Below are 15483 nucleotides of genomic sequence, written 5' to 3' on the forward strand. Positions count from 1 at the left end.
TTCAATCCACTGATCATCACACAATCCACCATAATGTCATTCTATATAGATCAGTGATTCATTCTTTTTGTCAACTTGTTTTCTTTCAATTAGGAGAAGTCTTGTATTTCTTTTTGAAACTGACTGATTGTAGGCTTCATCGATCTGAGCTTGTATTTGTCAAAAATGACCATCGTAAATTAAAGGGGGAGATTGAAAATAAGAGAAAAATTTAGTGTTCCTCATGTTCATGTTCACGTGCGCTTGCAAAGATAAAGGCCTCGGACCTGTGCATGCATGGATACAAGAACACTCAACACTCATGCTACCGCAAACACACACGTTCATGTACACAAACAAACTACTTTGAGTATTACAGGCTACAGAGCATGTTCTCACAGAGATGACGTTTATCCTCAGAACAATGAGGCATACGATCAATCAGTTTAAAAAAAATACAAAACCTGTCCTAATTGAAAGAAAAAAAGTTGACCAAAAGATTGAATCCAATATTTGGTGATAATATAGCATAACGAGCAATTTACAAGCAGGTTTAGTCAAAATGGCTAACTCTGGGTTCAGCGGCAAATATTAAAAGGGCACAATGGTCATTTTGAAATAGAGCTTTGATTTGCCAGCGTGCCTGAAAGAGTCCAAAGCAGTGTTATATGTTTAACTATAATGATTACATTTCTGTTGTAAAACTGTTAAGTAACATTCCAAACCACACTAAAATCACAGCACAAAATCAAAATAATTTTATTTAGACAATTTGACACATAATTTATTTGTACAAGTAAACAAAACAGTTAATAAAGAATTTCTGAAGGTTTGCCCCCGATTAGACAAGCAACTTCAAATAAATAATTGTATTAACGCGTCCTCTGTTTGTAAACAGAGCACAGTAACATAGGAAGGGTTGGGGAAAAAGAAGAAGAGGAAAATGAAACATACATTTTCTTCAGCAGTAGTTCAGTGTGTATCATGCTCTGTTTCTAACAAAGTCCAGCAGTGATCAGGAATTAAGCTGATTTCTGCTCAGAGCTAGAGATGACAATCATCACGTGTGTTACCATCAACACCACAAATACTGGCTCAATTGCAGCGCAAACAGAAGACCATCTTCAGGGGGGTGAGAGCATGTTTTCAAGAGTATACATAATGTTTATCTGAACGTGAGATGACGTATCTCCTATATATGAGTTGTGTTATTTACCGAGATGACTGTTGACCACCAACATACAATCAACAACAGAAGAAAACATTATTAATACTGATATGATGCACAAAAGTCAAAGGTTATGAAAAAAAGACACAGAAAGACTTAACAGATGTGTGCACTGCACTGATGCACATGCTGTAATTGTAGTACTAAAAAGCTAAACATTTAATACAACAGAACATCTGAAAAATAAATGAAAGAAAGTGCAGTAAATATGGTGGGCGGAGTTTAAAGTTTGGGAGGAGCCACTGCTTGTGTGGAGTCAATCCTGGGGGGGGGTTTAGTCTGTGCATGGCAAATATAGTTGGTAGGGAGGATGTTTTAGGGGAGGAGTATAAAGATTGGGAGGGGATAATGTGATTCACAAGAGGTGTGTTCGACTCAAATCGATCGGTGTATGACATCGAAGTACAGCAAGAGCGATTAGCGAGCAGACGGCTCTCAATGCTTTCGAATCGCACTCACGGTACTTTGATGCCATACGCCAATCAGTCTGCTTCCAAGTTGAGCACAGCTGATGAGCCAGTGCTGTGGGAGGAGTTTGCATAGTCAAATTTGCAGTCTCTTTCCCTTCACTGTTGAAACATGAATGGATAAATCAATGAGGTAAACAAGTACATGTATTTATCTACTGTACAGGCGAAGCAGAAGAGTATGTGCACAACTAACACTATAGGTAACTAGATGAGATCACTACGGTAAATGTGTTTGAATGTGTGTATTTGTATGTGATGATGATTACCAGAGGTATTTGTCCCGCTGAGGTATTGTGTCAGAATTGTTTTATTACTAATCAGTGCTTCACAAAAATACTGCAATGTTGTGTGTTTGATGTGTATTTGTGTTTTTTTAAAAAGGCACCGGCAATAGCTAGAAGCGGTGTGGCGTGTTACAATTTACATAATAATCGGCCCTCTTAAATGTATGATGTTTGCATGCATGTGTATGAACAAGTGTAAGTATGTGTGTGTGTGTGTGTGTGTGTGTGTATGGCTACAACACTCACACTGCCACTTTTTCAAGAGACCGTATGGGCGGAGTTATTGCTTTGAGGCCATTCCCAGGGCAACTGTTACCACGGCTAAGAGCGTGTCCAGTTGTCATGGCAGCATGGGAGTGTTCAGGGGGCCGGGGCAGGAAGACAGGACAGGAGCGTGTGCGTGCGTGACCTTTGTGACCTCCAACGTGGCAGATGAGGTGGCTCACCGTGTCCAGCGGGGAAAGCGTGTGCGAGTGTGTGTGTGTGAGCGTCTGCTCCTCACGCCGCTTTAGCGAATACCAGGTGAGGAAGATGAACAGGAAGCCCAGGAACTTCAAGCTCGCCGCCAGCCCAAAGTAAACAAAGCGGAGGGAAGTGACATCGTACTCCCAGCAGGACCCATGGAAACCACAATCCTGCTGCCACAGCATACAGGTGGTGTCAATCACAGCTCCAAAATAGATAGGAGTGGGGATATAGGCTGGAGAGAAAGAAAGAAAGAAAGAAAGAAAGAAAGAAAGAAAGAAAGAAAGAAAACACATTGGTAGTTAGCAGTATTCTAAAATTCAATGGTTTGGGGTCAGTAAGATTTATTTCTTTAAAGAAATTTATATTTTATTCAGCAAGGACATTAAATTAAACAGAAGACACCATAGTTTACACAGAAATATAAAGCAAACTGTTTTCAACATTGATAATAATAATAATAATAATAATGTTTCTTGAGCACCAAATCAGCATACTAGAATGGTTTCTGAAGGATCATATGACACTGAAGACTGGAGTATTGATACTGAAAATTCTAATTTTGACCACAGGAATATATAACATTTTAAAATCTATTAAAATTGCAATAATATTTTCTCGTTTTGATCAAATAAATGCAGCCTTGTTGAGCATAAGAGACTTCTTTCAAAAAAATATTTTAAATGATCACAAAAATGAGTCTACTGATTACGGTCTTCAGGTCAGATAAAAATCATATTACTGATATATTGTCCAGCTCTAGTTGACAGTCACAGAAATAAAAGAGGAAGTTCTGTAAAATCTATCAAATCCTACCAAGAGTCCTGAGAAGAACGAACTGCATTCCCAGAGCAAACGGCCTGTCCTCTTCATCCACTGACCTGCTCAGAAAATAAGGGCGAGAGGTGAGCGAAACGAAGAGCAAAAGAGAAATGATATCCGAGGACGTGGAGAGAGGCAGACCTGAGCGTAACGATGATGACGGACGGCTGACCGCAGGCGGTTATGAGAGTGACGATGAAGAGAAAGATGAGGAAGGTGATGAGTGTTCCACAGGTGCGCTCACACTTTCCTGCCAGTGCGTAACCATTCTCGTTCAGGTACGTCTTCACGATCACCACCTGGAGCTCATGGTTTCCTCCTGATGGCGTGATCACCTGTCTGCTCTGAACGCATGCGCAGTCAGAATAGTTTCTGATCTGAGCGGGAGAAAACACACACGAAAAATGTCAACAATATAGACATAGAAAATGTCTCCACAACAACTTTTCTGCTAGTTAAATTTTTACATAGCCATTTTTATTTATCCTAAAGCAAATATGAAAAATGATGTCTTAAGCAACATGTAGTAACATTAGGATTATTTTACAACAAAAATGTATTTTTTTTAAGTAAAAAAAAAGGGTTTAGAACAATCAGCCAATCATTATAGCAAAATAAACATTTGTCTGGACACAAATTTCTTTGATGCGATTTTGTTTCACAAGCTTGCGAATCAACTCATTTTGGTTCAATATCGATTAATTTGGATATATTAGGTACAGTACATGTACATTTTTCTCAAGGGAAAAAAATCTCTAATGCTGTAAACTATACAACCCTGTCAGCTGGTATATTACTATAATATTAAAGATTAAAATTAACAACTGATTAGTGATTAGTATCAAAGATTTAAACTGCACGTAAGGCAATTCAATTAATGTTATAATAATATGCATTTTCTGTAAAGCTGCTTTGAAATGATGTGTATTGTAAAAAACGCTATGCGGATAAATGTGAATTGAATTAATTAACTACATAATTACATTTCTACTCAAATTAGATTGAGATACAAAACATTTAAATAGTGGCTGTCATAACAGCTTGTTTTCATGAATAATTTATTCACATACATTACATTAAATATAGAAGAAAGGGTTAAGTAAAAGTTCACTACCGCTTTGCTTGAACTAAGGCAGCTACAGTAATCCGTAACATCACATTAAAGACAGCCAAAACCGTATTTATTGTTTGAATTTCATAAAAAAAAATTGACAGATGAGACGGTTAAAGGGTAACTAAACTCTGAACCAACTTTTTTTAGTTGATGATCAGTAAGAATGGAGCTTCATTATTGCTGTTCATTGATTAAAGTAAATTTTTTGACATTTGGGTTTTAAGTGTTTTAATTCTACAATATATGGTGTAAAAACGTCTGAGTGCTGCCCTCTTCAGGTTGAACGGTGGCTACTGCAGTTGAGTTTTCCTATTGGATGTTGCAGTGGTTCGTGATGTAAGCAACCACCAGTTAACCACACCCTCGCCCTACAGAGAGATGTGTCTCAGGTGCACGCCCCCCCTCCGCTGGGCTCTGCCCACTTTTCCAGCATTTTTTGAATATTGCCAGTGGGTGGAGTCAGGCTCTGACCAGGGGTTTAGTTACCCTTTAATATCAACAGTAAAAAAAAGCACAGGGTTTATTGGGATTCATTGAATGGGAATCGCGCTACAAATAATGCTTAGGGAAGTTTTATTCAAGAATCATCTGAAAACAGCATAGACTAAAAGATAAATACTTAGGATCTTGAAGAATCAATATAAGCTAATGGAAATGGGAAACGATTAAAATCGGGAAATCAATATTTTCAACCCAGCCCTTTTTGTCAAGTCCAAAACATTTTTGGTTTTGTCGTGCATTGGAGTCACCATTTTTAATCTATATTTCCATTGATATTAATCCACGATTTATGAAACGGGGTCAGTAGACAGATGTGAAACAACTCACTCCTGAGGTGTGGTTGGTGATGTTGCTGCAGCCCGCTAGACATGGGTTAAAGTAGGTGATGCCGTCAGAGCCGCAGACTGGTGCGTACTCATGAATCCTGCAGCCACAATTGACATTACAGCTTCCCGTTAGGTTTCGGTGAGACAGAGTCAGCGTGGGCCTGCAGAACACAGATCGAACATCATTCAGTGCAGCTGATGTTTGCAGGTGATATTTATGTGCGTGTCTACAGGGGTTTCTCCATTACCCAGTGGTGTAAGGGATATTGATTCCACCAAGGTTGATGCTCTCACAGCCGACGATGAAGAGAGTGGAAAAGCAGAGCAAAGACACTCCACTGCAGATCATGGCCAGCTTTGCTGCTTCTCTTTCGCCCAGTTTCAGCTTCTTAATTATGTACCCTCCTAAAACTATACCAACACCTGCACTGGGTACAATGATCAGACCTGCACACACAAACACAAACACACAATTAATAAAAAACACACTACAGTAAGTAGTGTGATCAGATCGACACATTTGTGTCTGTGCCTGTGTTTTGTACCTGTGTATATACTGGCATTAGATGCTGGAACACCAAATTGAGATTCAATGAATTTGGGAATGAAAGTGATGAAGGCTGTGACGATGGCACATTCCGCCGTATACGACAAACTCACAAACAGAAACGTCACATTACTCAATATACGCACTGCTGCTTTTGGCAAATCTGGAGAGAGATAGAAAGAGACAGAGAGATAAACAGACAGATTTATAATTTGAATTTAAACGTGTCCTCCAAAATGTGCTTATAGTAATAATCAGTGTTGTTATTAACTAAAACTGAAACTATTAGAAATAGTTAATTAATAGTTAATTGAATTTAAGCTGAAATAAAATAAAATACAAAAATGAAAAAAATAAAACTTAAAACTATAAGAAGTGTTGCCTTGAAAACTTATGTAAGTTGAAATACTAAAATTATTAAAAATAAAACTGAAATAAAATAAATTACAGCTAAAAAGAAATATTAAACAAAGAAAAATGTACGAAAACAATAAAAGCAAAAACTAAAAATAGAAAATGTAATTCAAAATATTAATAAATATACTATAATAGTATATACATAATTCTAAAATAACACTGGGAATAAAAAATAAATAAATAAACAACTTAAAGATAAAAAGAAAAACACAGTTCAAGGCCACCAAGTTAAAGAAATATTGTTTTAAATAAAAGTATGCATACAAATACTTGCCCATGTATTCAGTCAAATTAAATTAAATACTACCACGTCCATCTTGCTAGCCATCTCTACAAAGCAAATTTCTGGAAATCATAGCTGTGTCAATATCTAGTGTGACATCTTTCTCCAAAGATGATCAAAAGTTTTTTTTTTTAAACCACTACAAATCTGGGGTGTGTTCCCCAAAAGCACCGTTAGCCTAATATGGTTGCAAGTTCCATTGAATTCTATTGGTAAAGACGGAACTTGCGACCATATTTGGCTTTAGGTAACGCACCCCTGTTTAGATAACTAGCAAGTTAGATGTGGGATTTTAGATCTGATCAGAATCTGCCTTTAGATCTGATATTAAGGTTCACCTTTGAAATTTTTGCCAAAACCCATGGAGGACGAGACAGCCTGGCTCTTTTGCTTCATCATTTCATCATCATCGCTGGACACATCACCTGCACTCTTTTTTACACGTCTTTTACTGTTCTTGTGGCGTGGCGGAAGTTTTTTAGGGAAGGAGAACATGGGAAAGATCACCAACAACATTGCCACGGCACACAGGAGAAACCCACTCCACCTGAGACAGAGAGACAGTTACAGTGCTAAGTTTAGTGAATGTTCATTGATAAAAGGCAAACAAGAGAAGAGATTTTCCTCACCAGTTTCCTACAAACCGTGGGTCACTCTGGTCAATACTGACAGCGGTACCGGGGTCGACATAGAATCCGATCAGAATCCCACCCAGCAGGTACCCAGCGGCTGGTCCAAGAGCTCCCATCACATACATGATAGCTAAACACACACACAAAGAAAATAGTGGATTTTCTTTAGCTGTCATATGCTCCTGTACGTATCTTCTCACATCAGTGAGAAGCAGTTGCAGACTTTGCATGGCAGAACTTAGAGCAAAAAATAACTTGTTAACCAACAGGCTAAAAAAGGCAGCTGTTTTGCTTTTTGGATTCCTGTCAAAACATATTGGACATTAAGACATGCATTTTATATACAATCTTATGGTCGACTAGTATAAATACAGTAGTTGATATTTGCAATTTTAAAAATATCGGCATCGATATGCTGACAAAGAGTGTCAGTCCCAAATGTTGATTTTGTTTAAAAATAATTCTGAGTAAATATCTAAGTAAATATAAAAACACATTAAAAGTTTTGGGTGTAATACCTGAAGTAAATCCCCTAAATTATTTTTCAGTGTACGTAGAGAATATAGAAGTTACTCCTAATTTTTAATTACTGACTAAAATGAAATAAAATATGTTGCATTTTAAGCTAAATAGAAATATTAAACAAAACAAAAAGCAATATATATATATAAAAAATTAAAATTAAAACAAAAGCCAAGTGAAAATATTAATAAATACTAATAGTTTAGAAATAATGCTAAAAAAAAACACTAGTCTGTAAACAATTTCTTGCAGATAACATATTCAATTTTTTAAGTCACCTGAAGTATTCATTATTTCCAGGCCAAAACATCTTATCTGCGAAGCAAAGAATGATATCTCAAGAATATGGATAGGTGGCCTCACAGAAATGAGTAGCTATATAGATACATAGACAAACTGGTTTACTTTAAATCCAAATAGTTCAGTGTCTCTTCAGGGTACAGATAATTTCATAATTGGCTTGTTTACCCATAAAAAGTCCATGGGTACTAATAAATCTGAAAACATTAATCTTAAAAAATAAGCCATGATTGGGTTTTCTGTAAGATTTTGGGTTCAAGTCTCAAACATGTTCAAAAAGTTAGTGCAATATTTTGAGAGACTTTCATGATAGTTGACTACCAAGGAGAATACTGAAAAGTGGCACGGAATTAGTTCTATATGTGCCCTGTTCTCATGAAGGAATTTGCCCCATGCAAAATTATTTTGCCTGACTGATTTGACAGAAACTTACCCAGCCAGGGGCAGATTAAGGTCTACAAAGGCCCCAAGGGTCAGGGATTTCTAGAGGCCCCACTCCCCAAGACAGCCCACATGCACACACAATACAAACACACGCACATGGCTCAAATGTTGCATCACTAATAATCATCATCATAAATATTAGCGATAAAATGTCACTAATAATGGCTATTCGAACAAGGTGATTCAATCTCTGCTGGATTTTTAAAATGGAGTGGTACAGAGGGACCCCATTTACAAATATATAAACATGGCTGTGTATTCCCTAGTTTTTGAGAACATTGTTTTCAGACACAATAATTTACTTGTATTAGGTTTTGCATTTTGATATACATTTAGACATATTAAAGATTGTTTTTGTTAATTTGAAGTGTCAGTTTTTGCATTATTGTTACAGTCAAATCTGGACACAGAGAAAGCATTATTTACTAATACTAGCAACATAAGCTTGATCACATGAAAGTAATCAGAACATTGAGTCTATTTGTCATTGGCTGTATTTAAAAATATATTATTGAGCATTTACATTCCATGAACAGAGATCTGGATTGCGGTGTCTGCCCCTGTTTGATCAATCAGCGATTGACAAAATCAGATTCAAGTAGCTTTTTTGGCATTGAAAAACGGCTTCACATTGCCAAAGCATTGACGGCTCTGATCCAATTGTGTTCAGAATTGTCAAATTTACAGGCAACAATAGCCAGCAAATAAGGCAGTGATTGACAGCGGTATTGGGCATTGTCAGATTAACAGTACCTATTCTTGACAAGCGCTCCTCACACCGGTGTAGTGTGTGTGTGTTTACATCTGAAACTGACGTAGGGAGGGGTGATGTGTAACATTTATCCTACATACGCATGTGCTCGTCAATTGTCTGTTATTTTAAAACCTCTGTCTAGTAAGTGCTGTAGAAATAGATTAATCAAAAAAGTATTTGCAAAAAAAACGGTGAACAGAGGCCCTCTGACCACATGGGCCCCAAGTGTTAATCTGCCCCTGGACCCTGCCACCCACCAACACACAGATTACACTCCAACAATACTCACCCAGGTACAGGGAAGCGTTCTCCTTCTTCACATTGTCATCCAGGTAAGTTGGTCCAAGTGTGTATATGGGAGTCGATCCCATTCCCACGAGGATCTGAGCACAGATGAACAGCACCACGTACAGGGCGTGCTCACTCTCTTCCCGGTCCCGCTGGCACCTGGACAGTGTGGGTCTCTCCTGCCCACTGCCATTACCGCTGGCACAGAGCCCCTCTCCCCCCACTGTGCTGTTCAGCTCCTCAAGCTGATAGGGCGGAGAGATGAAGTGAGGTAGGGAGAAGAGGGCGGCACCCACCGCAATTAACACGCCCCCTACGGCCAGCCAGCGTGGCCTCTGACTCCGCCCACCGAAGTAGCTGATGAAAACCACAACCAGGAGACTACCGATGTCAAAACAGCTGACCAGAAGACCTGACTCCGAGCTCCGCAGACTGTACCTCTTTTCTGAAAAACACGGGGTTCATTTAGTCTGAAATTCTTAAACTCCAATACTGAATGAGAATACTAAAACCGGGAAAGGAAGAGATGGTGAAATTATGAAATTGGGAGAGATGGAGATTGGTGTAAAATGAGACCGTAATTGAAGAGCTGAGATTCAGGGATGTTACCTATGGTGGTGATGACGCTGCTGAGATAGCCGGACACCATCAGAGACTGAATAAAGGTTAGGTAACACATGCAGAACAGGAAGCAGCGAGAGTCTGAAAGTATCCCGTCCACATAGCGCCTCACCGGCACCCGTAACAGGCGGAACCTCAAGAGCGCCGCCGCGCCTAGACCCTCCGGCTCACGACACTCTTTCTTGACGGGGGAGCCGCACCGGGGGGAGCTGTGCGGGGCAGAGAGCAGAGTCTGATCCGCGTTTTGACTACCACTGAGCACGGGGAGGCTTTTAGATTTCAAACCCTGAGCAGATTCCTCACACAAGTACGGAAACGGTTTCACGGGTGCGAGGCCCCCTCCCCCGGCCTCCCCAACACCACCGGATTCCATCCTGAGGGGCAGCGTGAGCTCAGCGCGTCTAGTAGACAAACACACACTGACACACGAACATAACAGGCTCTCGGATAAACCCGCCGCGGCTTATCGTTGACAAATCCTATCTTTTCTGTGCGAAAATACTGTCCCCAATACTAAGAGCTTCAGATAACGGACCACACCGGCTCTCTGACCCCGTTTATCAGCGCGACAGAGACGCAGATATTCTGCCCTGGCTCATGTCAACAAAACACCTTTAACAGATACGTTTTATTACGACTATATATAAATGCGCTCTTTTTTCGTTTACCGTACCATTTTCGATTCGGCACATATTTACCAAAACAACACAATGAATCGACGGTCGACCAGCCGGGGGCTCACGCGACTCTGCGCGGATACTGCAGCGGAGCAGCGCGCGCGCTCGGCCGCATCACACACGCGCATTCTGCCCGGTTATTTGCGCTAGATTAATAATCCCATTTAAATCCATCGGCGACATTAAACTGTAATCGATCGCCTCCCTCTGCACACGACACAACATAAGATCTTCGCCGTGTGATCAAAATATCCTTGTCCTTGGACAGAAAGGGTAGCACAGACTGTCCGTTATTCACGGTATCTCCTCCAAGCGCATTTTGTCTGTACCGCAGCTGGTTACAAGTAGATAAGCGTTAACTTCCGGTTCACGATTCCTCTGTCAAAAAATGGGGGTGCAAGTAAGGCACCACCCCAGGCCGTATTTTAACTCCTTTATTGCAGTGAGGGCATGTGTAAATACCACTTTTTAAAAAAAAGACATGAGCACATTTTTGATTAACAGTGATCTAGCAAACATAATAATGAGATGCTTCAACCTTTAAACATCTCTGAAGCCATTTAAATGTTTTTATTTTAAACAAAATACTGAGTATTTATATTATAGGCTACTCAAGTATTGGCAACACAAAAAGTATTACTCATTATTTTTCCATAATTAAATTGTAACAGATAAAGAAATGTTACAAAAACCAATATATATTATAGACACACAGTAACACACATGCTGTTTATAATCATGTATATTACCATAATAATACAGTTATGTTATTAGCCTGATAAAAGCTGCTTTATTTAAAATTTACATCCATATTATTGGACACGGTCTCATGGAATAATTGAATAATTGTTGACCGTGAACAGCGCATACAATTACATTTATAATCAGATTAAATTGAGACAAGGGTTGTTACCTTTTACATGTTTTCCATTTTAAGTACCTTTATGTTACATAATTATTATTTTTTAAATTTATTTAGTTTTAATGTTCTCATTTTTAAGGCTCTTTGAAAAAATGTGTCTGGTAAATAAATGTAAATAGCCTGCTATTGGGGCATGTTGTCACAAGAGGGCAATTTAATTTTTTTCCTGCAAATTAAATGTAGAAATGTTAAATAGCTGTTTTGCAGCAATGGTATGTGCCTATACAGAAAAAAAGACCTACAAGCACACAACTAGCCCCAGATTTCTCTAAAGTGTTTCCAGAATAAAGAAATATTGACAAAATCCAAATAAATCCATCTCAGTCCGACGGGAACTTTTTATTAGACACTGTGGGCAATGAGTTGTGTTGGGTAGTAAAAAAAAAAAAAAAAAATCACAAATTGCTCTTCCACTGCTTTTCATTTGGGCCTTCAGCTGCAAGGGGGGAAGAAGAATGTTAAGACAGACATTAACTGTATATTTAAAAACAAACAAACAAATGAGTGTACATACACCATCACATGTGCCCACACAGACATCCACAAACACCTGTTTGCACCCACATACAAACACACGTGTACACACACACGTGTACACACACACGTGTACACACACACACACACACACACACACACACACACACACACACACACACACACACACACACACACACACACACACACACACACACACACACACACACACACACACACACACACACACACACACACACACCAAGGCAAATCTTTCCTTCCTTGTGGAGTTTCTTTAAATGGTGCAACAAGTTAAACTCTGCTGCTCTGTGCAGGTGTTCAGGGGTCTCCTGGCATACAGAAAATATGAGAGAAAAAAACATGAAAATCATGTCATGTACACAGTTTAGAAAACAATAACATTACATTTCTATAACTACTGTACTCTCATCTGTGCCATTCTCTGCACATTATTCTAGAAAGCAGTAGCCTCTTAAAGAGAACGGAAGATTTTTGCAATATCAGGATTTCATACAAATGTTTTCATTACAATTTGTATTATCTGTATAACAAATTGAGGAAAAGTTTAAATGAAAAATGAATTTAACTTTCAGAATGTCATCTTAGAATTTGGTTAGTACATTATTTGTACAGTCACGCATGCCATATACTTATATGATTATTACCTAGCAGTAAATTAAAATATTTTTTTTCTTCGTTTTTATTTGTTTTAAAGGTTTTAATGTCTCAGATTTTGTCCCCCACTTTACATCTGTCATTTTCTTTTCTCTCCTTGTGGACTGCACGTTTAGCGCTGTCAAAATGTATAAAACATTTTTTGAATTCAGATCTAATTAAAGTCATCATGAAACAGAAATTGTGATAGTCTTTTGTTCCCTATTGTGACATATGTAAATCCAAGTGAACGGCTTCTCAAACAAGAAAAAAAATAAAGGGCGGGACTGTTTGTGGTTTGCTAGTGCTGTGATGTCATGTGACAGCATGTTGTCATGTGAGTGACAGGTTGCCCCGCCCTCAAGCCAGTAAACACATCATCAGAAAAGAGAAGACATATAAAGATTTTAAGGGGACAAGAATAAAAAAAAAATAATGATGTGACTGATGTGCAATAATTTATAATAAACACTGCAATATTCCATAAAAAAATAGAAGTTGTCCATTTTGATTTCATGGTGACTTTAAAGAGTTAAGATCATTCAGAAAGGAGTTGAACCTTGTACACCACTTTAACCAGTTCGCTGGAGGTGAATGCAGTTCCACGATTCTCCTGCAAAACATTTAGGATCTGCTGTTCTCTTGCGTTCCGGTGAGTTATATACTCACAGATCTTAGAAGCTGCATTATGAACCACAGGCCCATGACCTGACACACCAAAATAACAAAAACACAAGCATTTCTTAGTGTCATCGAAAATTGTAAATAGCACTTTGAGAAAGGAAAGAAGACTGTACAACACGTACACAGACTTGAACTTACCTGGATATATGAGGTCAGCCTTCACGCTGAGGAGCTTCTGCAGTGACTCCATGTAATCATGGAGGTCCTCAAACACGGCTGTGCCCTCTCCCAAAATACAGTCACCTGAAAACACAGCCTGCTCCTCCTCCAGGAATAATGCCATGTGATCATCTGTGTGTCCGGGAGTAAACAACACCCTACATGCAATATAACAACAAACTTGTTCAAAAGAAACAACTAACTAATGTTTTTGCATTTAGAAAATTACACACTGATTTTCCCAATGCATTTATATAAAAACCCAGCATCCAAGTAAATAAACAAATAAATAAAATACATATATTCTAAAGCTTGGGGTCAGTAAGATATCTTTAATCAATACTTGTATTCAGCAAGGTCACATTAAATTGATCGAAAATGACAGTAAATACATTTATAATGTTAAAAAAAGATTTCTATTTCAAATCCTGTTATTTTAAACTTCCTTGGTTTACACAAAAACAACACCACGTCAGCATAGAATGATTTCTGAAGGATCAGGTGAGGTGTCACTGAAGATTGTAATGATGTTGAAAATTCAGTTGTGCATCACAGGAATAAATTACAGTTTAAAATATATTAAACTGTAAAATATATTTTTACTGTATTTTTGATTAAACAAATATGGACTTTTGTAAGATAAAGAGACTTTTAAAAAAATCAAAATACTACCGACCTCAAACTTTAGTGTATAAATATGAGCATGTAAACATGACAATAGACTATAATGTAAAGAATCTGTGTGTGGGTGTTTACCGTAATGTTGCCCCTTCAGTCTTTATCACATCACCATCACTGAGATATTCATATTTCTTCTTCTCGTCTCCGATTGCTTCTTCCTGTGGAGGACACCGAGGGAGTTTACTGACCCTCAGCTCTGCTTCTGCATAACACATGCAGCTATATTAGTGAGGATTTCTCATAAACCCAATGGTTTTTATACTAAGATAATGATATTTACATTGAAATTATTAAAACATGATTTGGCTGAGAGCTTTTCAAATAGGGCACTTAAAATGTTTCGCTATTTTAAATGAGATTTGGGGCAGAAATGTCAAAACTTGTTCACCTTTGTGAAATTGTGTGAGTATGTCCTGCACTCCTCCAGTGTGGTCATGATGCCAGTGTGTGACTATAATGTGCTGTATGGACGTGTCGTGCAACTTCAGAGCCTCGCGCAGATTGACAATATACTCCGGTACCGCGCGCTCGCCTGCGTCAATTAACACTCGCCTGACAGACACAGACAGATACACAAGGACAACTCATAAACATTCACATACTTTTTAAATTCAGTAAATAGGTTTGTACATGGCAAATACCTTATAATATTAGGTAAATAAGCTCAAATACCTTAGGTAAATAAGTTCATTTATCTCGAGCAATTGTAGCCTATTGTCTGAGACGAGTGTTGTAATTCTAACGTTACCTTCTGCCCGTCCCGACCAGGTATGTGTTAGTGCCCTGCAGTGTCATGGGCCCCGGGTTACAGCCCAAAACACGCACCACTCTCGATGACAGCTGCTCGATGCGAGGAATCACCGCGGACATTTTCTCCAGCACTCAGCACGAACTTTAAATGACCCCTGAAAACGCTCCTGCGACAGATCAGACTGACAGCACTCTAAACAGAAACTTCCTGTTAAAAAAAGTCACACTTTACAAAATAAAAGTACCCGAGGCGGCTCAAGGAAAGAACGTTTATTTTGATTTTATACAGAAATGTGTATTTTTTTCATTATTATTTTTTTTTCACCCCATTTTTTGGGAGCTTGGAGGTCCCTGATGATATATCCATCATAAAATGTGCCCCTACCCTGAACCAGATATTGGTTTGTTGCCTTAGGGCAGCAATATGCTGTACTGAAACACCAAGGTTTTCTATATACCTGTAG

General features: G+C 38.5%; 2 protein-coding genes across 3 annotated transcripts; both read right to left on the reverse strand.

Annotated features, from left to right (window-relative positions):
- Positions 1-714: 714 nt before the first annotated feature.
- slco5a1a (solute carrier organic anion transporter family member 5A1a) lies at positions 715-11043 on the reverse strand. Of its 2 annotated transcripts, none has more exons than XM_077222010.1 (10): positions 9986-11043; positions 9378-9821; positions 7066-7198; positions 6775-6983; positions 5735-5899; positions 5438-5636; positions 5191-5350; positions 3390-3625; positions 3243-3307; positions 715-2661 (listed from the first exon to the last, which is right to left on the reverse strand). In XM_077222010.1, the coding sequence occupies exons 1-10, from the start codon at positions 10368-10370 to the stop codon at positions 2204-2206; spliced, it is 2454 nt and encodes an 817-aa protein (XP_077078125.1). In that variant the 5' UTR covers positions 10371-11043; the 3' UTR covers positions 715-2203. The 2 variants fall into 2 exon arrangements, with proteins under 2 accessions (XP_077078125.1, XP_077078126.1); XM_077222011.1 differs by lacking the exon at positions 9986-11043 and adding an exon at positions 8324-8373 and having other exon boundaries at positions 9378-9441.
- Positions 11044-11910: 867 nt separating this feature from the next.
- Positions 11911-15229, reverse strand: lactb2 (lactamase, beta 2). Its single transcript, XM_077222012.1, has 7 exons — positions 15018-15229; positions 14658-14821; positions 14345-14471; positions 13568-13746; positions 13305-13453; positions 12333-12420; positions 11911-12032 (listed from the first exon to the last, which is right to left on the reverse strand). The coding sequence occupies exons 1-7, from the start codon at positions 15137-15139 to the stop codon at positions 11992-11994; spliced, it is 870 nt and encodes a 289-aa protein (XP_077078127.1). The 5' UTR covers positions 15140-15229; the 3' UTR covers positions 11911-11991.
- Positions 15230-15483: the final 254 nt, after the last annotated feature.

The sequence above is a fragment of the Siphateles boraxobius genome, unplaced genomic scaffold, assembly GCF_051911475.1.
Source record: "Siphateles boraxobius isolate OS27281-9 unplaced genomic scaffold, OSU_SipBor_1 86, whole genome shotgun sequence".
In the NCBI taxonomy this organism is placed as follows: domain Eukaryota; kingdom Metazoa; phylum Chordata; class Actinopteri; order Cypriniformes; family Leuciscidae; genus Siphateles; species Siphateles boraxobius.

Excerpts from the sequence above, each read along its gene's own strand:
- slco5a1a (XM_077222010.1), bottom strand. The coding sequence starts at position 10,370 with ATGGAATCCGGTGGTGTTGGGGAGGCCGGGGGAGGGGGCCTCGCACCC. Across the intron at positions 9,822-9,985 it reads CAGCGTCATCACCACCATAG|AAAAGAGGTACAGTCTGCGG; the intron begins GTAACATCCCTG and ends CGTGTTTTTCAG. Across the intron at positions 5,637-5,734 it reads TAATGCCAGTATATACACAG|GTCTGATCATTGTACCCAGT; the intron begins GTACAAAACACA and ends TTGTGTGTGCAG.
- lactb2 (XM_077222012.1), bottom strand. The coding sequence starts at position 15,139 with ATGTCCGCGGTGATTCCTCGCATCGAGCAGCTGTCATCGAGAGTGGTG. Across the intron at positions 13,454-13,567 it reads GGCTGACCTCATATATCCAG|GTCATGGGCCTGTGGTTCAT; the intron begins GTAAGTTCAAGT and ends TTGGTGTGTCAG. Across the intron at positions 12,421-13,304 it reads TGGTTAAAGTGGTGTACAAG|GAGACCCCTGAACACCTGCA; the intron begins GTTCAACTCCTT and ends TCTGTATGCCAG.